General features: G+C 33.8%; 2 protein-coding genes across 5 annotated transcripts; both read left to right on the forward strand.

The window, feature by feature from the left end:
- The first annotated feature begins 624 nt into the window (after positions 1-624).
- LOC139872847 (probable receptor-like protein kinase At2g23200) lies at positions 625-9,301 on the forward strand. Of its 4 annotated transcripts, XM_071860778.1 has the most exons (7): positions 625-1,153; positions 1,819-2,745; positions 2,927-3,087; positions 3,168-3,378; positions 3,508-3,742; positions 6,870-7,014; positions 8,805-9,301. In XM_071860778.1, the coding sequence occupies exons 2-7, from the start codon at positions 1,953-1,955 to the stop codon at positions 9,186-9,188; spliced, it is 1,929 nt and encodes a 642-aa protein (XP_071716879.1). In that variant the 5' UTR covers positions 625-1,153; positions 1,819-1,952; the 3' UTR covers positions 9,189-9,301. The 4 variants fall into 4 exon arrangements, with proteins under 4 accessions (XP_071716879.1, XP_071716877.1, XP_071716878.1 ...); XM_071860776.1 differs by lacking the exon at positions 625-1,153 and having other exon boundaries at positions 1,670-2,745; XM_071860777.1 differs by lacking the exon at positions 625-1,153 and having other exon boundaries at positions 1,670-2,745; positions 3,511-3,742.
- A 9,319-nt stretch (positions 9,302-18,620) lies between these two features.
- On the forward strand, positions 18,621-22,715 carry LOC139870137 (probable receptor-like protein kinase At2g39360). The gene is made up of 7 exons (XM_071857984.1): positions 18,621-19,379; positions 19,481-19,664; positions 19,844-20,004; positions 20,082-20,295; positions 20,428-20,659; positions 21,163-21,295; positions 21,646-22,715. Exons 1-6 carry the CDS (start codon positions 18,621-18,623, stop codon positions 21,293-21,295), a joined length of 1,683 nt encoding a protein of 560 aa, XP_071714085.1. The 3' UTR covers positions 21,646-22,715.
- Positions 22,716-23,835: the final 1,120 nt, after the last annotated feature.

A 23,835-nucleotide genomic window follows, 5' to 3' on the forward strand; every position in this document is an offset into this window, starting at 1 on the left:
TTTAATTTTACCATTTTCATGGCGTCTCAATTTTATTTTTATTTTATTTTTTTTTAAACTTTTTCCTACTTATTGGCCGGAGGTCCACTCGAAAGCAATCTCTCTATCCGTTGAATAGAGAGATGAATGACTTTCTCTACTTTTGAGAGTTTTCACTCTGGATAAAGAAATGACTTGTCTTTATTTTAGGATAGAGGAAACATCACCTGCCCATACACATATTGAGTTTTGATTATGATGTGTGAAATATATCTCCTCTCCTCTAAGGTTGTATTCTCGAGTCTTTCTTTTAGCGGAAAAGAGTGGAGAAGAAAGGGGATGAGAGTGGTTTAATATTCTTCCTAATTCGTCCAAATATGGGCGGAGAGTTTTGATGACAAAATCTAAAAGTACTATCCTTCCTAATCATCTCTTCTCCTCTCATTTCCGCTGTTGTTATTTTTTAATCATCTCCTGTCTTTTCCATCCTAAATAAATAAATCTCGAGAATACATACAAAAACGATTAAAACCCGAAAAGATAACATCGGCGAAGTCACCTTATTCAATTTTTGTTCAATTCCACTTTAAATAAGCATAATGCAACACTTTTAACACTTTTTCCCTATACTTATTTGAAACCCTACAAACCCTAGTTATGGCTTCTGATAAGTAAGCAACTTGGAGATGAGATTCAGAGTTCTGAATCCGAGCGATGTAGGCTACAACATGATTAAATGTCATCAATTTCTGATTCACAATAATCGAATAATGAAGTTGTGGAATTGGAACGAGTTATTGAGTAATTGAAACTGAGCGAGTCTAACCCGTTTGGCTCACGGAATTCAATGGGATTCCGGCGGAATTGGAATTGAATTTAGACACGACGCGTATCTAAATTCAATTCCAATTCTGCCGGAATACCATTGGATTCCGTGAGTCAAACGGGGCCTTGAATTCGGAGAAAATTGATGTTATTGAGAAGGAAAGGTATTTATTGTTTGAACGAGTGAATGATTATGTTGATATATTGAAGGAATCGGAGAGTCTGATTTACAGAAGATAATAATTTAACTGTTTGAAGGAGAAAATCAAACAAAATTAAAATAAAAGGAAATTGAGTTGCAAGCTCCAGCTTCAGGAAAGGGATAGGTCTTGCAAGTCATATGTATGAGGTACAAACAAAAGTTATTTACAGTATCATATTAATTTACAACCTCCAGCTATCATTTTTTTTTTTTACCATAAAACAAATGGCTATTAATTGTGGCTGTTACTCTTGAAGATCGAAAGTGAATGCCATTAAAAAGGTAAAAAAAAAAAAAGAAAAAAAAAAAAAAAGGAACCTTCATGTAGAAAGATGTCGGTGCCCAAATCTATTCCAAAATCTAGAAAGGTTAAGCCAAGAAGAATTCAGGTGAGGAGTTGAGAAAATTCCAAAATCTAGAAAGACTTTGGATCTTTGTTTTTCTTTTTTAGTTATTTTTTACATTATTTTTTTGTGTGTGTATTTAATTAACAATACAACAAGACAACATGTGAAGTTTACATTGTCATATCCTTGTAATTCCTTGGAAACCATGTCAGCCACTAGTTACTATCACAAAATTATAATCAATTTATAAGTTTGACTACAAGTAAGCTAAAGACTAAATCATTTCACACTAAATCCCATATCATCATCTCCATCATCAACAATTATTGTATTAGAAGATCATGTCAATAACCATGTCTAGTGGGCATGTTGAATCTTCTCAATCCTTAGAGTCACTACACCCGTGTCATCAATTTACGATTGCCGATATCCAGTTACTAACTGATAACTTTGATGAATCATTAGTGATCGGACGCGGGGGTTTTGGCAAGGTTTATAGAGGAACAATTACTGATGGGGTAACTCGTTTGGATGTTGCCGTAAAGCGGCTGGATACAACTTCCAATCAAGGAGCACTCGAATTTTGGGCAGAAGTTAAGATGCTTACAAAGTTAAGGCACTGTCATTTGGTGTCTTTGATTGGTTATTGCAATGATATTCGAGAGATGATACTTGTTTATGAATTTATGCCTCGTGGTACCCTTGAAGATCATCTCCACAAATTACGAGCTCCGCTTACTTGGGTTCGAAGGCTAAAAATATGTATAGGGGCTGCTCGAGGGTTAGATTACCTTCACACTGGTACAGGTATAAATCATGGAGTGATACACCGGGATGTTAAAAGCTCAAATATACTGTTGGACGACACTTGGGGTGCTAAGATTTCGGACTTTGGGCTGTCCAAAATAAGTCCAATAAATCAGTCAGATACTGGTGTCAACACTTTAGTGAAATTTACATTCGGGTATCTAGATCCTGATTATTATCAGACGGGTAGGGTAACCCGAAAGTCTGATGTGTATGCCTTTGGAGTTGTACTATTTGAAGTCTTATGTGAGAAACGAGCAGTAGATAAAAGTCTTGATAAGGAGCAATGGAATTTAGCAAGATGGGCACAAGACTCTATTAAAGAAGGTAGGCTAAAGCAAATCGTTGATCACAATATAAGAGGGAAAATATCTTCAAGATGTTTAAAAGAGTTTGCGCAACTAGCGGTTGGGTGTTTGCATAGCCATCCAAAACAGCGTCCTACAATGTCTCAGGTTGTGTTCGCCCTTGAGTGTATCTTAGCTTTACAGGAGAAACAAGATGATAAATTGCGTGCCGGAGGCATGACAATATTTGGGAAAAAGATTCATACATTTGTCTTTCAATCCAATAAGGAAAACTCAGGTATCATGTTCTTATCAAGTTGTTTGTCCAGTTGTCCTTAAATTAATGTATATATTTACACTTTTGATTCTTCTTATTCACAATTAATCCCTCATTTTAGTCTAACTACGCCTACGATTACGTGTTGTTAGATGCAAATAAGATTGAGCATTTAGTTACATGTTATATATTGAACTTATAGTTGGAGTTGAAGGTTTAAATTCCGTGGAACTATACCTTAGTACTCTTCAAGATGAAAACCAACAATTACGTAGGTTCCATTTTGACACTATCCAAGTTGCAACTGAAAATTTCTCTGCATCTAATAGAGTTTCCGATGGGGGAAACTATTCCATGTACAAGGTATCAAATACTTCCTTCTACACTAGTTTTTGGCTTTTTGCCGTGGTTTGCAAATGCTCTAATTTGGTTTCTTCTTTCAGGGAAGGCTACAAAATGGACATAAAATTACAGTTCTTTCACCTTATTATGATATTATGATTCATAAAGAACTTATTATCAATGAAGTATCGTTACTTGTAAAGCTGAAACATAAGAATCTGATTGAGTTGGTTGGATATTGCATTGAAGGAGATATGGTGTATCTCATCTATGATTTTGCACTACATGCAACCCTGCGTAGCACGATACATGGTATGAACTCTTTGTTTTGAATTGTATCTCATATATAATCTAATATTACAGTGGTAGTTTTTTAAAATGTATTTAACTTTTTGCGTGAAATTTTTTGATAAACATATGTTTTGTGATCTATGTTCGTAGAAGATCCAGTGTGTACTCTTTTGGACTGGAATAAAAGGTACCAGATATTATTAGTAATTGCTAGAGCACTTGTTTACCTTCACAACCAGGCTCCTGATCCGATCATACACTGTGATGTAAGACCTGGAAACATTGCATTAGATGAAAGGTTTTACCCAAAACTGTTCAAATTTAGGGAGACCTTGCAAATAGATAGGACTGACTGCACTTATGTTGATGTTTTTTGGGAAACCTGGTAAGTATATATTTTTATCTTCATGCACATATATTAAAGTACTTAGAATTTCTAATCTTTTTTTAATTTTATTGTGATCTTAAACTGGAATCGAAAATAAGTATATATGAGTAGTCGGTTTACAATCCATTCAGAAAACTATGGCAACCAATACTAATTGCCCAGGAGCGTTGGGTAGAAGATAAGGGGAAAATCGCAACGTATATGTAATTCATATTTAGGGGAAGGACCTTAAAATCTTGTATAAGAAAGCAAAGTTTTTTAAAAAAGCCGTATTTAAGTGCTTATTACAGAAGAATAAAAAGAGAACAAAAGAGTGAAAACACAATGAGGAGAGCACTAATATATCAGAAGAGTGTTAGGAATAGAATTCCTAGTCATCGTAGATATATTTGTGTGATTAATATAGCGTTTAAATAGGCTAAATATAGTGATTAAGTAAAAAATCTAAGTAACTAGGTATGAGGTATAAATACCTAGTTACACCCTTGTATCACTAAGCCTTCACCATTCCACACGTAGACTTTCACCTTGAAGTGTGTGTTTCCTCAATTACTCTCTCAAACACATTGAGAGACTAGTGATTAGATGCAACATTTGCTTGATTATTATCGAGCTAATAGTTGAAGAAAGCCGTGGATTCAATCACTTGTGATAAATCCTTTGGCTACAATTTGTACAATACGATATACGGAATCAATATACATAATTGTTATTCAATCAGATCTTATCTCAGTTTATCATAATCATCTTCATCATCTAGCACTACTGGAAAAACGATTTTTCCGGACGATAAATCCGGACGACTTATCGTCCCAAAAAGTCTTCCCGGACGGCACATCGTCCGGGATGTGTCGTCGGTCCCGGAAAGTTTTTCTGGACGGCAAGTTTTTTTTCCCGGACGGAAGGTGGGGCCCACATTGACTTTCAACGCTAGCCTTCGTGGACGATTTTTCCGGACGACTTGTGGAAACGACAAATCGTCCCTAAAGATTTAATATTAAAATAATATTATATTTTTATTAATAATTATTTATTGATAACAGAAAAATAAAAAAAAAAATCCGGACGACTCTTCCTGGACGACAAGTCGTCCGGAAAGCCCTCTGCTGTAACCGGACGTATTCGTTTCTGCTGTTTCCAGCCGTATTCGATACGGCACATTTCAAATATCCAAACCTGCTATATAAATAAGATTATAGACTATGAATCAACCAACAAATAATAGACCTATTAGTGAAGGTCGACAAGTCAGACTACAAGATTTTCCAGAGATCGATCGTGAATTCAGAAGAATGGGTTGGCTTCCTTTCCTTTTGCTTGATAAGTTTTTTTTTCCCTGCACTCGTGCATCAATTCTATTCCAACTTTGAATTCACTAATGAACAATTGGTGAGGTTTCAAATCTATGACTGGCAACACGAGTATACTCTTGAACAATTTGGTATGCTATTGGGCGTACCATTTGAAGGTAAAAATATCTATTTTCCCAGTGAAGACCTCGAAGCTCTTCCTCAGGATATTCCAAAATATGACATGACCATACTTGTGTGTCGTACTGCGGTTCCATTCAGAAATGTAGAACGTTTAGGCATCCTTGATGAATATCTTCGTCCGGGAAATATTGCACTAAGAAATGCAATTATTAGCAGTAACATGTACCACCACGAACCAAACGTCACTCGATTGTCAATGACTGAAGCATGTCTTCACTGGTGCATAACTCACAACATCCAAGTAAATATTGCTCATTTAGTCGCTTCCCGAATGAATCAACTTCATTATGCAGAAACAAGACCTCATCTTCCGTACGGAGCATTTCTGAACCGTGTATTTACTAGTATTGGTGTGGAAAAAAAACGCGCGAAAATTTTCTATTTTTTGGAGCCAATTTTCGCCAGTACAATAATTGGTGTCTACTTTTCCGGACGACATTGGGTCGTCCAGGAAAGTCTGGTCAAACCATTCAGTAAAAAGCTCTGTTGCAAAACACCTCGTCTCGAGCCGTTGAGACGCCCGTCTCGACGGTTTGGTGACTAGCCCGTCCCGTCTCGAAGAAAACCGTCTAATATGACAGTCAACGGTCAAAATTTGGGTCAAAGTTGAAAAACGGGTCAAAGTCGGTCAAAAGCCAGAAAATCGGTAAAATCGGTGAAATATTTCGTATTTTAGTTTGAATTGTATTAAATTAACGATGATAGCAATTATGGGTACAAATTAATCAATTAAAGTGTTTAGCTATAAAATATGTGTACATATATGCATTTTTAAACTTATATATTTAAGTCAACTTTGGTCAACCCCCGTCTCGACCCCGTCTCGAACGTCTCGACCTTTTTAAGACCCGACCGTCTCGACCCCGTCTCACGTCTTTTGCAACCTTGGTAAAAAGTGAACGAAAAAGCAGAATTTTTTGTCGGATTGTGGCTTTTTGGGGACGACTAATATAAAATATGTGTACATATATGCATTTTTAAACTTATATATTTAAAAGTCAACTTTGGTCAACTCCCGTCTCGACCCCGTCTCGAACGTCTCGACCTTTTTAAGACCCGACCGTCTCGACCCCGTCTCATGTCTTTTGCAACCTTGGTAAAAAGTGAACGAAAAAGCAGAATTTTTTGTCGGATTGTGGCTTTTTGGGGACGACTTTTGTCGTCCGGAAAACTACTGTCCGGAAAAATCATTATTCTATTCTAGTAGTGTAGTCTCATTCATCATTATCATCATTCACCATTAAACCTACTGTTTTAATCGGATCAAGTATAGAAACAACGTATTGAAGCTGAAATCAAGAATTAATAAAGAGCATTTAAAGGATAAAACTTTAACAAAGAAAAAGTCCTTGAAGTTGATATAAAACTTTAACAAATGATATTGGATTTATTTTGAAGAATCCATAAGAAAATATATTCTCCATCATCCCCCTCATATTGGATGTAAAAAAAAAAAAAAAAAAACAATTATGTTTTACTAACTGACTATGCTAATGAAAAACTGCAATCCAAATAAAATTTTCAACCACTTGGTTGCTGCTGTTACTATGACTTGTTTTCTCCAGATTGTTGTAATCTATTACAGTATTTATTTGATTCATTGTCACTAATTATACCTGCAAATGTATCAGGGAACACATGGCACCAGAATATATTATTAGTGGATGTGTATCAACCAAGGTAGATGTCTATAGTTTTGGTGTGTTGGTTTTGGAAACTATAACCGGACGTGAAGCATGGAAGATCCTTCCGTCGATAAAATGGGGCGATTACCAGGTACGGTGATATGGTAGAGCATTAGAATTGTGCTTGTATAGAATCCAAAGTTTAAAAATAGATAAATTCTTATCAATTACAATCAAACCCAATACTTTTCGAAAACATGATTGAGATGGAACTATATCAATACATTGTTAGGTTAATTGGTTTATTAAATTTGAGTTTAATTAGAATTTAGGACTTTATTTTATGTTATATGTTAGTTTTGTTTAGATGTTTGTTAGTTGAATAGGCAGTAAAGGATGAAAATTAAAAATGTACGTGGGGATATAGTTGTAGTACCGATTCTAATGCGTTGGAGGAAGTGGGTAGTGGGCAAATGTGGGATGTGCTATTATCATGGTATGAGTTGGTAGTTTTCTTTTCATGTAGGTTGGCTATTTGTACCTATATATATAGACTTTAGTTGATATTAATAGAATGAGAAGTTTTGTTCCTTTTCTTCTCCAAACAAGTTCATGTTTTAAGTTCTGCTCATATGGTCGATTAATTCTTTTAATATATGAGTTATTAAGGGGCTTGTGATTCAACAATTGGTATCAAGAGCTAAGGTGTGGCTTCAACTAGGGTCGTGTTGTTCGTGGGATGAAACTAGACCGGGGACAAGAAATCGTTAGAACCAGGTGGGTTTGTTTTCTTGGGCGGTGTAGAAGTTTCATGTGAAGAAATTAACCGGGGACAAGAAATCGTTAGAGTCCGTGGCCAGGGTATGTTTTCTTGGGTGGTGGAAGAATTTCTTTGAGCAGGTTGATCCGGAAAAGTTGAAGCTGTCAAAGCAAGGTTGTTGTCAAAAGTGCTTGGTAAATTTGTTCGTAAAAAGAGACTAACCGGTGGAGGTACAAGAAAACGGTATAGCGTGTTTGGCTTGTTTTCTTGGGCGGTGTAAAAGACTCTTGGAACAAGTTTTGTCAAAAGGAGCGCGTAAAAAAGGAATCGAGAAACTGGAGGGTGTCCAGGTGGTTTATGAAAACACATGTTAGTGTACATGGTGGCTATGGCTGTTCAAACCGAGATGACTATGGACGTGACCGGGGATGAGGTCGGGTGTCCGGGAAGAGTCGAGATGGTGTGGAACGTGTTCGAAAAAGCCTTGTTATATGTTACATGTGTGGTGATAGGTAGGATGGTAAACCAATTAAGGGGGTGATTGTTAGGTTAATTGGTTTATTAAATTTATTAAGTTTGAGTTTAATTTAGAATTTAGGACTTTATTTTATGTTATATGTTAGTTTTGTTTAGATATTTGTTAGTTGAATAGGCAGTAAAGGATGAAAATTAAAAATGTACCTGGGGATATAGTTGTAGTACCGATTCTAACGCGTTGGAGGAAATGGGTAGTGGGCAAATGTGGGATGTGCTATTTTCATGGTATTAGTTGGTAGTTTTCTTTTCACGTAGGTTGGCTATTTGTACCTATATATATAGACTTTAGTTGATATTAATAGAATGAGAAGTTTTGTTCCTTTTCTTCTCCAAACAAGTTCATGTTTTAAGTTCTGCTCATATGGTCGATTAATTCTTTTAATATATGAGTTATTAAGGGGCTTGTGATTCAACATACATGCAGAGCAACCTGACCTTTTCAACATACAGTATAACATATATACTTTTAACTATCAGCTTCTAACTAAAGAAGACGTTTGATTGAACTACAAGCATATTGATTATTCCACTTGTTTCATTTTTTATTCTTGGAAGTATTGTCCTATTCGTAAGAATGCTAGAAGTATATAATGTACATGTGAAAGAAATAAATATTAACAAACAGACATGTTAACTTTCTGTAGGCTTTGAAAATTTTGTTACCAGAACGAATTTCAAATATAATTGATCCCAGAATTGCTGTTGATGCAAGTTCTATTGAAACATTCATCAAAATTGGTTTGTGGTGTATTGTACCTGATCCGGTGCTTAGGCCAACAATGGAAGAAGTGGTTGACATGTTTCTCGATGAGTCATCTGTTTCTCTTTTTCTCCAAAAACAGGAAGAAGGGTTGTTAGAATGGTATTCACATAATATAAACGTCAAGCATAATGATCACGATATTGTTGCTGCTGACGATGATTACGATACTGTTGCTGCTGGCAATGATTACGATACTGTTGCTGCTGACAATGATTACGATACTGTTGCTTCTGATGACTTTAGACAAGAGTTATGCCCTCGATAGTTGGTTACAATGATCCCTTGCATGTGTATGTCTTAGCAGATCATATGAATAGACGTTAAAGTTTTGTATGTTGAATATTGGTTTAGGTATGAAAAAATTACGCCATTGGTACCTGTGGTTTGTACATTTTTGCATGACAAAACCTAAACTTTTTTTTTTTTGCATGATTGGTACCTAGGCTTGGTCTTCGACGACGATGCCGATGACGAAGAAGAAGGGGGCTGTAATGACCATTTCTGTTTGAGTGTATGTTAAAAACATGATACAGTCATATGCATTTTCCGGTATCTACCGTCTTCCTTGTGTGTTTCGAGCATTTTTTATGGCTGAAGGGTTTGTGTTCAGGATTTTATAGTCAATCCTTATCCTTATATTATCCATGGGTTCAAATGCATACTGCATGCTCAAAATGCACAGTTCTATAATGTTAGTTCTGCGCTGATGCATTCAATGTTTTTCCGTAAAGAAAAGAATTTTTTTTTTTTTTAATTTTTTGATCAGTTGTTTGAACCTACTTTTATTTTTGGTTTTTGACCTCTTGTTACCTTGTGTTGTACTATTGTTGTGTTACTAGTATATGCACCATAAAAAGTTAATGCAGGTACCTTATATGTTTCACTAGCAAACCTACCAAGTCCTTGACTTTGTAGAAAGTTAGTTAGTTACTTCACTTGTTCTTCTATATGAGCATTTAGGGTATCCATTTTTTGGGTAATGCTCCCTGACGACGACTGTAGTTGCTGATGCACTTGGTGTGATTACATTCTTTCTCATCACTGTATTATCTCTTATCTCTTATATTATTAATAATAATAATAAAAATAACAATAATGATAATAATAAAGTATAGAAAAAATTACGCCATTGGTACCCGTAGTTTGTACACTTTTACATGATTAACCTAAACTTTTTTCTTTTTGCATGATTGATACCCTTGGCTTTGCTTATTATACGTAAAATGACGAAATTACCCTCACATGCGTTGCACATGTGAGGTGTTGGTACCAAACAAGTAAAATAAGCAAAGCCTAGGTACCAACCAAGAAAAAAAAAGTTTAGGTTTTGTTATGCAAAATGTACAAACCACAGGTACCAATGACGTAATTTTTTCTTTAGGTAACAACTAAATAAAAATGGTTGTGACACTCCAGAATTTTATATTAAATAAAGCATATATATAAAGCTACCCATATTGATCCGCTTGACTGAATTTATATTATTATTTTAAGTAATAATTAAGGATATAATAGGTAATTTGGAGTAGTGCTGTCTGTGAAATATAATGTCCTTGGAATTGTGTGATTACATTCTTTCTCATCACTGTATTATCTCTTATATTATTAATAATAATAATAAAAATAACAATAATGATAATAATAAAGTAATTGATAGAAAAAATTACGCCATTGGTACCCGTAGTTTGTACACTTTTACATGATTAACCTAAACTTTTTTTTTTTTTGCATGATTGATACCCTTGGCTTTGCTTATTATACGTAAAATGACGAAATTACCCTCACATGCGTTGCACATGTGAGGTGTTGGTACCAAATAAGTAAAATAAGCAAAGCTTAGGTACCAACCAAGAAAAAAAAGTTTAGGTTTTGTTATGCAAAATGTACAAACCACAGGTACCAATGACGTAATTTTTTCTTTAGGTAACAACTAAATAAAAATGGTTGTGACACTCCAGAATTTTATATTAAATAAAGCATATATATATAAAGCTGTTATAAAATATCTAGATTGTGTTATAAAATATCTAGATTGGATGTTAATTTTATTATTATTATATTTCTTGCATAGTAATATTTTATACTATAAATAGACATGTATGGTAACCATTTAAGGTGTATCATTTCTCTTGAAATATCAATATCAATATTTCTTCTCTCCTTCTTCTCTCTTTTTCTCTCTTTGTTCTTATAACCATTAAAGGTAGTTATAAGCCTACTGAATTATAACACGTTATCAGCACGAAAAGCTTAGTGTAATTAAAAGATATCTCAAACGATCACGAATCACTAATCAAGGTATGAAATTATTAATAATTTTCAGACTCGAATATATCAAATTTTGAACTACTAACATTTATATTTATGTTATTTAAGTTATATATGGTCGGTTATACCAGCTGAATTATATTTCTGTAATCTAACTTTTACTAACTTCACTAACATTTATATTTATGTTATTTAAGTTATATATGGTCGGTTATACCACCTGAATTATATTCTGTAATCTAACTTTTACTAACTTCACTAACATTTATATTTATGTTGTTTAAGTTATATATGGTCGGTTATACCACCTGAATTATATTTTCTGTAATCTAACTCTTATTAACTTCACTAACATTTATATTTATGTTAATAAGACCTCATGATTGTACGCAACACGTCATTTGACAACACGGTACTTTATGTACGCAACACGTCATTTGACAACACGGTACCATGGGTCGAGATTAATTTCGATCAATACGAATACGACGGGGTCTTTATATGTTATCTAACATTTATGATTACTTATGCAATTAATCATTATTTATTTCATGCATACTAATGTTTATTCTTAAATTTATAATTTTAAAAGTTAAAATAAAAAAATAGTTTGTATTTTTATTAAAAGTAAATCTTAAAAGTTAAAATAAGAAAAAGTAGTTTGTACTTTTATTAAAAGTAAATCTTAAAAGTTAAAATACAAAAAGTAGTTTGTATTTTTATTAAAAGTAAATCTTAAAAGTTAAAATAAGAAAAAGTAGTTTGTATTTTTATTAAAAGTATATCTTAAAAGTTAAAGTAAGAAAAAAAAGGGGATGGTAAAATGGAATAGTTTTTTTTGTCAAAAATGAAGTATTGAAAATGAAGTGGTCTCCTTCTATAACTAAAAAAAAAATATATACTTTTATCAAATGAATTTTTTTGTGGCCGACAATTTCAAACACGAGTCCGTGTTTAGTTTATCAAGAATATCTCTTGCTTTGGTGAAAGGTCACGATCACGATATCAGGTGTTGTGAAAGAATTAAAAAATTGGTCAAGTGGCCTTTTAAAAACTAGAAAAAAAATTTAAACAAAAAGTTTTTTTTATATATTTATAATTTACGGGTAACGTAAAAAAAAAGGAAGTTTTTTTTTTAAAAAAAAACAAAGAAAGTGTTTAAATGAGTTTTACAGAAAGGGGGAAAGCAAAGTAAAAAAAAACTTTTTCCCAAACAAAGGTAAATGAAAGTAGGACTTAATACAAGAAAAAAGTAAACATCTCCTAGACGTGATAAAATCTATCAATGATAAGTATTAGACTTGATGAGCTAAATGTGACAAAAATGTTTCAACATGTCTTATGTTAATTTTTTAAAATAAGTTATTATTATTCCGAGTTTAACACATATACATATGTTAATTAAAAATAACCTTTTTGTTCTTATGTAGTGTTGAGTTGCAATTTTGGTTGTATGCCATAATTCCATCCAGTAGAGTGACAATAGAAAACTTTTGATGATAATCAATAAAAAACTTTTTTCCAAACTTGTCAAATGTTTTGTTAAAAACGTGACCGTTGAAAAAAGGAGGTTGAATAATAAAACTTAAAAAACAAATTATTTTTTTAAGAGTGTGCATCAAAATGGCCCGTTTAATAATGGGGAGTAAAAATATAGTCAAATTGTTTCAACGAACAAGGGTTCAATTGGATGTCTCTTAAAAAAAAAAAAAAAAAAAAAAAAAATCCAAATTTCCAGTTATTTGATTTAAAAAAAATCCACGGGTACGGGTGATGAATCCAATGGATCCGCATCCACGACCCGCGGGTGCTATCCCTAATTGTGACAAGTACGAATCAACTAAAAGTCTAAAAGATTAATGCTCTTATAGGGACCAAATGTTCACAATAATTGCCTAAGCTAGATATGAAACAAATAGTTCATCAAGAAGAAAAAATATGCATCTAAAGCTTCTACTGAAAATTAATGTGCAAGGTACAACATATAACTATATGGTCAAATTCATTTGAGCCTTCGGAGTCACAAGTATATATGATGTATATATATTACTCAATTAACAAAATAGTAAATCGAAATTAATTCATATGAATAGTAAAACGAAATTAATTAATTTACTATTCACATAAAAAGCGCATATTATAAAAGCGCATATGATGAAAAACGCATATGATGAAAAGCGCATATGATAAAAAGCGAATATGATGAAAAGCACATCGCATATGATGAAAAGCGCATATGATTAAAAGCGCATATGGTGAAAAACACAGCGCATATGATTAAAAGCGCATATGGTGAAAAACACAGCGCATATGATTAAAAGCGTATATGGTGAAAAGGATATATGATGAAAAAACACATATGGTGATTTAAAAAAAAAAAAAAAAAAAAAAAAAACACATATGGTGATTAATGGAAAACACATATGGTGATTAATGAAAAGTATATTGTGAAAAAGAATCACAAATATTTCTTGAAAGAATTCAAGGTAAGATATATGAACCAATTCATCCATCATGTGAACCATTTTGATATTTCATGGTTCTAATAGACGCATCTAGCGGATGGTCTCATATTTGTATGTTATCAAGCCGTAATATGGCATTTGCAAAGTTTCTTGCACAAATTATTAAATTGAGAACACATTATTCTGATTACACCATTAAAAGGATGAGACTTGATAATGCTGGTGAGTTAACATCTCAAGCATTTAATGATCATTATATATCTACAGAGATTGTTGTTGAACATCCAGTTGCTCATGTGCATACACAAAATTGGTTTAGCTAAATCAATAGATAAACGCTTGCAGCTAATAACTAGACAATTGATAATGAGTACAAAACTATCAATATTTATATGTGGACATGTAAATTTACATGCTGCGACATTAATTCGCATTATACCATGTGGAAGTCATAAATATTTTCACTTACTACTTGATTTTGGCTAAGAGCCAAATATTTTCCACCGTAGAACATTGGTTGTGCAGTGTATGTTCCAATTGTATCACCACAACACAATAAAATGTTTTTTCAAAGAAAGATGGTAATATATTTTGGATATAAAACATCTTCAATCATAAGATATACTGAACCCATGACGGGTGATGTTTTTACAGCACGTTTTGCTGATTGTCATTTTAATAAAACATTGTTCCCTAGATTAGGGGGGTGAAGTAAAAAAAATAATAAAATGATGCTTCATGATGTGAACATCAATTAAGGTATATTGAACTCGCACAAAAGAATGTGAAACGAAAGTTCAAAAAATAATGCATATGCAAGAACTTGCAAATTAATTACTTTATGCATTTACAGATATAAAAAAAAGGTGACTAAATCATATATACCAGCGATAAATGCTTCAGCTCGAACTGAAATTCCAAAAGCTGGCAATAATGTCACTGTTGAGTCTTTGCCACGCATCAAACGTGGAAGATCAATTGGTTCCGAAGATAAAAATCCTCGAAAAAGAAAATCAGCTGATAATGAGGTAAAAGAAAGTGTTCAAGAAGAACCACAAATCAATATTCCTTCTGCAGAGGATATTGATAAATGTAAATACTAAAATTGCGATAAATTATGCAATATTATGGAACCGAAATGAAATTAAAATCTCTATGAGATATTTTCATATAATGTTACAATGACATCATGAATAAAGATGATGATCTGGAACTAAAATCTGTCATTGAATATACAAAATGGACATGATTGAGCTCAATGGAAAGGAACAATACGAGCTGAATTAGAATCGCTCGATAAAAGAAAAGTTTTCGGATCAATCGTTATCACTTTTAAAGATGTGAAACGTATGGGATACAAATGAATTTTTATCCGAAAAGAAATGTGCAAATGAAGTTACAAGGAAAACTAGACTTGTAACTCAATATTTCCCACAAAGACCATAAATGAATTATGAGGAAAACTTATCCTCCTGTAATGGATACAATTACTTATTAGATACTTAATCAACCTGGTAGTTATTTAAATGCATCTCATGAATGTTGTTACTACTTATCTGTATGGATCACTTAATAATGATATATATGAATATACCTAAAGAGTTAAGGTATCATAAGCATCTAATGTAAAACTCAAGGGAATATATTCCATTAAATCACAAAGATTTCTAAATGGGTTTATACAAACGGGACGTATGTGGTATAACCGATTAGATGACTACTTGATAAAAAAAAGGGTATAAATATAAACTTATTTTGCACGTATGTTTTATAAAAACAATGTTCGGATATGAGATCGTAGTTGTTTATGTCAATGTTCTTAACATCATATGAACAAATAAAGAGATCTATGAAATCATTCAACTTCTAAAGAATTATTTTGAAATGAAAGATCTTGAAAAAACCAAGTATTACCTTGGATTGCAAATTGAGCATATGCCTAATGATTTACTTGTACATCAAACAACTTATACCGAAAAGATTTTAAAACATTTTTTTTAAAGACACTCATTGTTGTTAGATCACTCAATATTGACACTGATCTATTTCATCCCTGCGAAGATCATGAAAATCTTAACAGATCGGAAGTTCCATATTTTAGTGCAATTGAGGTTCTTATGTATCTTATAGATTGTACAAGACCTGACATTTCTCTTGCAGTTAATTTGTTGGCAAGATTCAGCTCAAATGACAATGGAGCGGGATCAAACACATATTTTGATACCCTTGAGAAACTGCTGATTTAAAATTATTTTATTCTAACGTTTCAAAACAAGATTTGGTTGATTATGTATATACAGGTCATTCATCAAATCCTCATAAAGATAAATCTCAAACTCGATATGTATTCCTAAATGGAGGTACCAAAAAATCATGGCGTTCTTAAAACAAACACTTGTTGCAACATCATCAAATCATGACGAAGTGATTGCATTATATGAAACTACTCGAAAATGTGTTTGGTTGAGATCAATGACACAAATCATTATTGATTCTTGTGGACTAGAACGCTATAAAAGACTAACAACTATCTTCACCAACAACTATATATGAAGATAATGCAGCTTGCATAATACAAATGAAAGAAGAGTATCAAAAGTGACTGAACAAAATATAAATACTGACGAGGCGCCAAAGCCATAGACGGTCTTAATGGTCATAAGTTTGATGGAAAAGAATGGTATATTGGTAAGGCTCAGAAAAGACTACAAGGGAATAGGAATTGAAACAAGGGTTTGAGCAAACCATGAAGGAGACTGTAGACAAATCACATGGGCTAAACTTGTACATAAAAGATTTAGATGATACAGTTTCAGATGAAAACCTCAGATTCTTCTCATATACTCAAGATCTCGTAAAAGACAACCAGATTAAAATGAGATACGTTCAATCAACAACTCTGCTGATCTTTATACCAAAGCACTGCCAACTGCTATTTTCAGAACACACGTTCATAATATTGGCATGAGGCATGTTCAGAAGATGTAACAACTCAGGCGTTGCCTACTTGAGGGGGAGTCAACTCTATACTGCACTCTTTTTCCCTTAGCTAAAGTTTTATCCCAATGGGTTTTCTTTAGCAAGGGTTTTAACGAGGCAGTACTAGTTATTCTCTAATAAAATTGTCTTCCAAGGGGGAGTGTTATAAAATATCTAGATTGTGTTATAAAATATCTAGATTGGATGTTAATTTTATTATTATTATATTTCTTGCATAGTAATATTTTATACTATAAATAGACATGTATGGTAACCATTTAAGGTGTATCATTTCTCTTGAAATATCAATATCAATATTTCTTCTCTCCTTCTTCTCTCTTTGTTCTTATAACCATTAAAGGTAGTTATAAACCTACTGAATTATAACAAAAGCTACCCATATTGATCCGCTTGACTGAATTTATATTATTATTTTAAGTAATAATTAAGGGTATAATAGGTAATTTGGAGTAAATATAATGTCCTTGGAATTGTTATAAAAATTTAACATTGAAATATTTGGGATGAACAAAGGTGGAAAGCTAACATCGGCCAATTCATCTTTTCGGTTTTGTTCAAATTCACTTGATTAAGCATGATGGAAGCACATTTCATAAACACTTTTAAACCTTTCGCCTAAAACTCATTTGAAACCCTACAAACCCTACAAACCCCTTTTGATAAAACAGTCGTTTACGCAGAAGCGATGTAAACGTCTAAATAACATTACCGGAGCACGATGATTGAACAAAAATTGTTGCATAAGTTTCTTTTCTTGAGCTAGAGCTAGAGAAACAATCACTTGTTAACAGTAATCAATCATCAGCAGTTAAAAGCACGCAACTAGAAGTTGAGATTCAGAGTTCTACATCCGAGGTATGTAGGCCATTACATGATTTAATTTCATCAATGTCCGATTCACAATAATCGAATAATGAAGTTATGGAATTGAAACGAGTTGTTGAGAAATTGAAACTGAGGGAGTCTAAGAATGTGGTGAAAATTGATGTTATTGAGAAGGAAAGGTATTTGTTGTTTGAACGAGTGAATGATTATGTTGAAAAATTTAAGTAATATGAGAGTCTGAGTTCCAGAAGAGAATAATAATTTAACTTTTTAAAGGAGAAATTAAACAAAATTAAATAAATAACGAGAAATTGACTGATTTGGAAGTTGGAGTCAAGTTTTAATGGCCGTTCAATTTAACATGAAATCAAACAGAATCGAGCAGTCTTTCTTCTTCGCCATTCAACTTTTAATTAGATTAGATTACTTCAATGGCAATTCAATTTCTATTGATGTTTATGTTTGTGCGGTTATGTCTGCAACCTCCAGATTTGAAACCCTGAGTGAAGTTAAATGAGAAAGGTGAAGAAAATGACGAAATTATTCTTCTGTGCATGCGATATTACTTAACACAGAAGATAGTTGATGGCTGGCTTCGCGTGTAGCTTTGTCAAACCATGACAACCGGTCATGAAAAACAAGTCAAAGGGAGGGGCTACCGGGCTAGTAATATGGTACACAACACGTTCACTAAATGCATAATTTTTTCAAAATAATAACCCAAAGTTATGAAGGTCTGGCAAGTCATATGAGGTTAAACAAAAGGTATATATCTTTTTTATTTACAAGCTCCAGCTTCCATTTTTTTTACCATAAAACAAATGGCTATTTATGTGGATGTTACTCTTGAAGATTGAAAGCGAATGCCTTAAAGAAAAGGAAAAAAAGGAACCTTCTTTTCTCCTTTTTAGTCACTTTCTCTTTTTTGTGTGTGTTGATAATACAACAAGACAACTGGTGAAGTTTACATCGTCATATCTTAGTAATTTCTTGGAAACAATGTTAGCCACTAGTTATTTTGACAAGTTTATAACCAATTTATAAGTTTGAATACAGATAAGCTATAAGACTCGATCATTTTTCACCAAATCCCATATTATCATCAACAATTATTGTATTACAAGATCATGTAAATAACCATGTCTGGTGAGGACGTTGAATCTTCCCTATCCCTAGAGTCACTACATCCGTGTCGTCAGTTTACAATTGCCGAGATTCAGTTAGTTACTGATAACTTTGATGAATCATTGGTCATCGGACGTGGGGGTTTTGGCAAGGTTTATCGAGGAACAATTACTAATGGGGTAACTCGTTTGGATGTTGCCGTAAAGCGGCTGGATACAACTTCCAATCAAGGAGCACTCGAATTTTGGACAGAAGTTAAGATGCTTTCACAGTTAAGGCACTGTCACTTAGTCTCTTTGATTGGTTATTGCAATGATATGCAAGAGATGGCACTTGTTTACGAATTTATGCCTCGTGGAACCCTTGAAGATCATCTCCACAAATTACGAGCTCCTCTCACTTGGATTCGAAGGCTAAAAATATGTATAGGGGCTGCTCGAGGGTTAGATTACCTTCACACTGGCACAGGCATAAAGCATGGAGTGATACACCGGGATGTTAAAAGCTCAAATATATTGTTGGACGACACTTGGGCTGCTAAGATTTCGGACTTTGGGCTGTCCAAAATAGGTCCAATAAATCAGTCAGATAGTGGTGTCAACACTCTAGTGAAAGGTACATTCGGATATCTAGATCCTGATTATTACCAGACTGGTAGGCTAACCCGAAAGTCTGATGTGTATGCCTTTGGGGTGGTACTATTTGAAGTCTTGTGTGAGAAACGAGCAGTAGATAGAAGTCTTGATGAGGATCAATGGGGTTTAGCATGTTGGGTACAAGACTGTATCAAAGAAGGTAGGTTAAAGCAAATAGTTGATCTCAATATAAGTGAAAATATCTCCTACATGTTTGAAAGAGTTTGCTGTTTGCACAGCTAGCGGTTGGGTGTTTGCATAGCCACCCGAAACAACGTCCTACAATGTCTCAGGTTGTGGTGGCCCTTGAGCGTATCTTAGCGTTACAGGTGAAAGAAGACGATAAAATTCAGGCCCAAGGCATGACAACATTTGGGAAAAGGATGTCTACATTTGTCTTTCCATCCAATAGGAAAAACTCAGGTACAATGTTCTTTTCAAGTGTTTGTCCTTATATTAATGTGCATATCTACACTTTTAATCCTTCAAATTTTGATATATTCACAATCAATCCCTAATTTCAGCCCAACTCCACCTACGATTAGGTGTTAGATGTTTCTAAGATTGAGCATTTAATTACATGTTATCTGTTGAACTTATAGTTGGAGTTGAAAGTTTAAAACCCTTGGAACTATACCTCAGTACTGTTCAAGATGAAAACCAACTACTACGTAGGTTCCATTTTGAAGCTATCGAAGTTGCAACTGAAAAATTCTCTGAATCTAATAAGATTTGTGATGAGGGATATGGTTGCTTGTACAAGGTATTTAATTTAATACTTTCTTTTACACTAGTTTTTCTCGTGGTTTGCTAAATTGCTCCAATTAGGTTTCCTTTCAGGGAAGGCTACAAAATGGACATGATGTTACAGTTCTTTCACCTTATTGGGATTTTATGAAGGATAAAGAACTTGTTATCAACCAAGTATCAGTACTTGTAAAGCTGAAACATAAGAATTTAATTGAGTTGATTGGATATTGCATTGAAAAAGAAAAAAGAGTGTATCTCGTTTATAATTGTGCACCACAGGCAACCCTGGATTGCATAATGGGTGGTATGAACTCTTCGTTTTGAACTGTGTCTCATATATATAATATAAATCAAATATTATGGTGGCAGCTTTTTATATTGTAGTTACTTTTTTCCTTAATTTGATAGACGTATGTTTTGTGATCTATGTTCGTAGATCCACGGTGTACTCTTTTGAACTGGAACAAAAGGTACAAAATCTTATTAGGGATTGCTAGAGAACTTGTTTACCTTCACAAGCAGGCTCCTGATCCGATCATACACGGTGATGTAAAACCTGAAAACATTGTATTAGATGAAAGGTTTTATCCAAACCTTTCAAATTTTGGGTTGGCCTCGCAAATCGAAGAAACTGACCGCACTCGTGTTGATAGGGTTTGTGGAAACCGGTAAGTACATATTTTTTAGCTCATGAACATATATTAAAGTATATAGAATCTCTCTACTGGGGAAACAGTTTTTCCAACATATTTTATGTGCACTTTATCAATCATGTTGCGCACTATATGACCATTTCCCTTAGAAATCACAAAAATATAACAAAAAATAATGTATCATTAGCAATGTTACCGTAAGTTTTCAGTTGTGACTCATGATGAATTGAGACCCTTACCAAATAGTTGTTGGTTCGACTTGACATGGCTGGTGGTCATCCATAGTTTAAACATTCAAAACAAGAAGTTAAATTCAGAGAATCGTTCTGAAATTTACAATTTTGTTGTTTGGTCATAGAGTCGTCCGAATATTTTTGTCTTGGATTACTGATTTCTTTTAAGATTTTGATTTCATTTTGGTCTTGGATGCTGCTATTCTATGACCTGTTTTCTCCAGGTTGTTATAATTTACATTTTTGATTTTGATCGTCACTAATTAATACCTGCAAATGTAACAGGGGTAACATTGCGCCGGAATTAGTTTTGAGGTCATGTCTATCGGCCAAGGCAGACGTCTATAGTTTTGGCATAACGGTTTTGGAAACTATAACTGGACGTAAAGTATCGGAGATGTACCAGTTTGTTGAATAAGTAAGTACGACTACCAGATGCAATGATATGGTAGAATATCAGAATTATGTTTTTGTTATGCTTGTATATAATCTAACTATTTACAAATAGATGGATTCTTATCATTTACAAACAAACCTAATATGTTCCAAAAAACATACTGTAATTGACATGGACTGATATTAATACAACCTGCGGTGTAACCTGACCTTTGCAGCCTATAACTTACTTTTATGTATCAGCTTCTAACTGATTATTCCATTCTTCTATTGTTGATTTTTGGAAGTATTATCCTATATGTACGAATGCTAGAAATACATAATGTACATGTGAAAGATATAAATTGTAACAGATATGTTGACTTGTTGTAGGTTATACAAAATTGGTCACAGGGAACAATTTTAAACATAATTGATCCCAGAATTGATGTTGATGCAAGTTCAATTGAAATATTCATCAAGATTGGTTTGTTGTGTATTCGATATGATCCACTGGATAGGCCAACAATGGAGGAAGTGGTTAATATGTTTCTCGAGGAGTCATATGTTTTTCTTTTTGTCGAAAAAAGGAAAATGGATGTTAGGAGAGTATTCACATTTCAAAGAAGGTAAACGACAGGTATATTGATTATTCTTTTTCATTTTTGATTCTTGGAAGTATTGTCCTATTTGTAAGAATGCTAGAAGTACAGTAACAAACATGTTCACTTGCTGTAGGCTTGGGAACTCTGACCTGGTCATGGGTTCAAGTCATGTTTAGGACATTATTCATGAAAATTATTTCGGGTGCGTCAGTTTGCCCTTTTAAAAAAAATTGATCCAAATTGGTTTGTCGTGTATTGTACATGATCCAATGCTTAGGCCAACAATGGAAGAAATGGTTGACATGTTTCTATACTAGACACCTGTCTTTCTTTTTCTCCAAAAAGAGGAAGAATTCAAGAAGAACATTATTATATAAATGTTAAGCATAATGATTATGATATTGATGCTGCTAATAATGATTACTATAATGTTGCTGCTGATAATGGTTATGATACTGTTGCTGTTTATAATGATTATAATACTGTTGCTGCTGATGACTTTAGACGAGAGTTAAGCCCTCGCTGGTGTGTCACGGTGATACAATCAATGTGTAACTGTGCAAGTCTTGCACATCATATGGGTAGGCGTTAAAGTTTTGTATGTTGAACATTGGTTTAGGTAACGACTAAATAAATACAATGGTTGTGTGACTAGAATTTTATATTGAACCAAAACTATATTAAGTTACCAATATTGACTCGGTTGGCTGATTTTTAAGAAATTGGTTTAGATTGTTGAGGTCTATAAACAGAACAAATTCAAGACTACATATGTATCAATTAGATGAACAACCATGCCTTGGGTGCTAAAAGGGCACGAAAATTCTAGTACCTAAAAAGTAAAAACTACTTTGATAAGTCAAGATTAAAGGTTTTGTTGGACAGAGTCCAAATTGTTGACAAACATTTATGTTTTTTTTTTTTTTTTTTTTTTGAACGGCTGGTTAGCTGGTTAGACACACTCACACGTTAGGTAGAAACCCGGGATCGAACCTCACAATCATCGTCGGGAATTTCACCCGCACCCGGACTGCTTTGAACACGTGCAGCCCACCTGCATAGACAGAATGCGACTACACGTGTCCTGGATCGCCTGCTGGGAAAACTCCCCCCCCCCCTCCAGATTCGAACCTGCGCCACTTCAATGAGAGGTGAACACGGGCCCGCCCCCAAAGGAGCTGATACCACTCAAGCTGATGCCTCGGTGGTGACAAACATTTATGTTGTCAAATTGAATTTTTCATGTTGTTAGCAAAGTCAAATTTGCTAGTTACATTTACATGAAAATTTCAAAGAGAAGGAAAAGTTTGATTTTTGCATTGGAAAAATAAGGTGGCTATGACTTATTTATTTATTTTCATATAGATGACTAAGTTTATGGTAGGTGAAATTTCAAGTATAAATAGATGATAGATGCAAAGAAGTGAAGATCATCCAGATGGATCAAATCCAAGTGAGGATCAAGTATCACAAAGAGAAAGAAAAACATAGTTGATAGGTTTATCAACTGAGTGTGTTTATTTGTGAGGTCGAGAGTTTATTCTTGTAAGGATTGTAAAAGAGTGTACGGGAAACTTAGATTTTAAACTAAAATCTAAGGGGCTTGGGCTTGGGTTTAACTCATAGTGTACTTTTTCTTGTATCGAGTTCTTTTATATTATAAGAATAAAGGGAACTCTTGGGGTGGACGTAGGCAGGGTTTTGCCGAACCAAGTTAAATCGTCGTGTTATCAGTTACTTTATTTTCCTTTCTTTTATTTCTCGCAAGTTTGTCTCAAACAATTATATCATCGTTTCCGCTGGTGTGGGTGCGCTAGGCAAATTGTCATAACAAAGTGGTATCAGAGCATCCAGGTGTTTCAGATAGTTTTTGTTTGGAGATGGCGGAAATAGCAGACGGCAGTTTAAGGTGGAGCCATTTGATGGAACCGGGAACCTCTCCTTGTGGCAAGCAAGGGTGAAGGATGTCCTGGTTCAA

This window comes from Rutidosis leptorrhynchoides, chromosome 10, assembly GCF_046630445.1.
Source record: "Rutidosis leptorrhynchoides isolate AG116_Rl617_1_P2 chromosome 10, CSIRO_AGI_Rlap_v1, whole genome shotgun sequence".
Lineage (NCBI taxonomy): Eukaryota > Viridiplantae > Streptophyta > Magnoliopsida > Asterales > Asteraceae > Rutidosis > Rutidosis leptorrhynchoides.

What these genes read in the sequence shown, in the direction of transcription:
- LOC139872847 (XM_071860776.1), top strand. Translation starts at nt 1,695, where the DNA reads ATGTCAATAACCATGTCTAGTGGGCATGTTGAATCTTCTCAATCCTTA. An exon ending in ATCCAATAAGGAAAACTCAG is followed by an intron (nt 2,746 to 2,926) that starts GTATCATGTTCT and finishes TTGAACTTATAG; the next exon opens with TTGGAGTTGAAGGTTTAAAT. An exon ending in TAAAATGGGGCGATTACCAG is followed by an intron (nt 7,015 to 8,804) that starts GTACGGTGATAT and finishes AACTTTCTGTAG; the next exon opens with GCTTTGAAAATTTTGTTACC.
- LOC139870137 (XM_071857984.1), top strand. Translation starts at nt 18,621, where the DNA reads ATGTCTGGTGAGGACGTTGAATCTTCCCTATCCCTAGAGTCACTACAT. An exon ending in AATGGGGTTTAGCATGTTGG is followed by an intron (nt 19,380 to 19,480) that starts GTACAAGACTGT and finishes CTGTTTGCACAG; the next exon opens with CTAGCGGTTGGGTGTTTGCA. An exon ending in GATATGGTTGCTTGTACAAG is followed by an intron (nt 20,005 to 20,081) that starts GTATTTAATTTA and finishes GTTTCCTTTCAG; the next exon opens with GGAAGGCTACAAAATGGACA.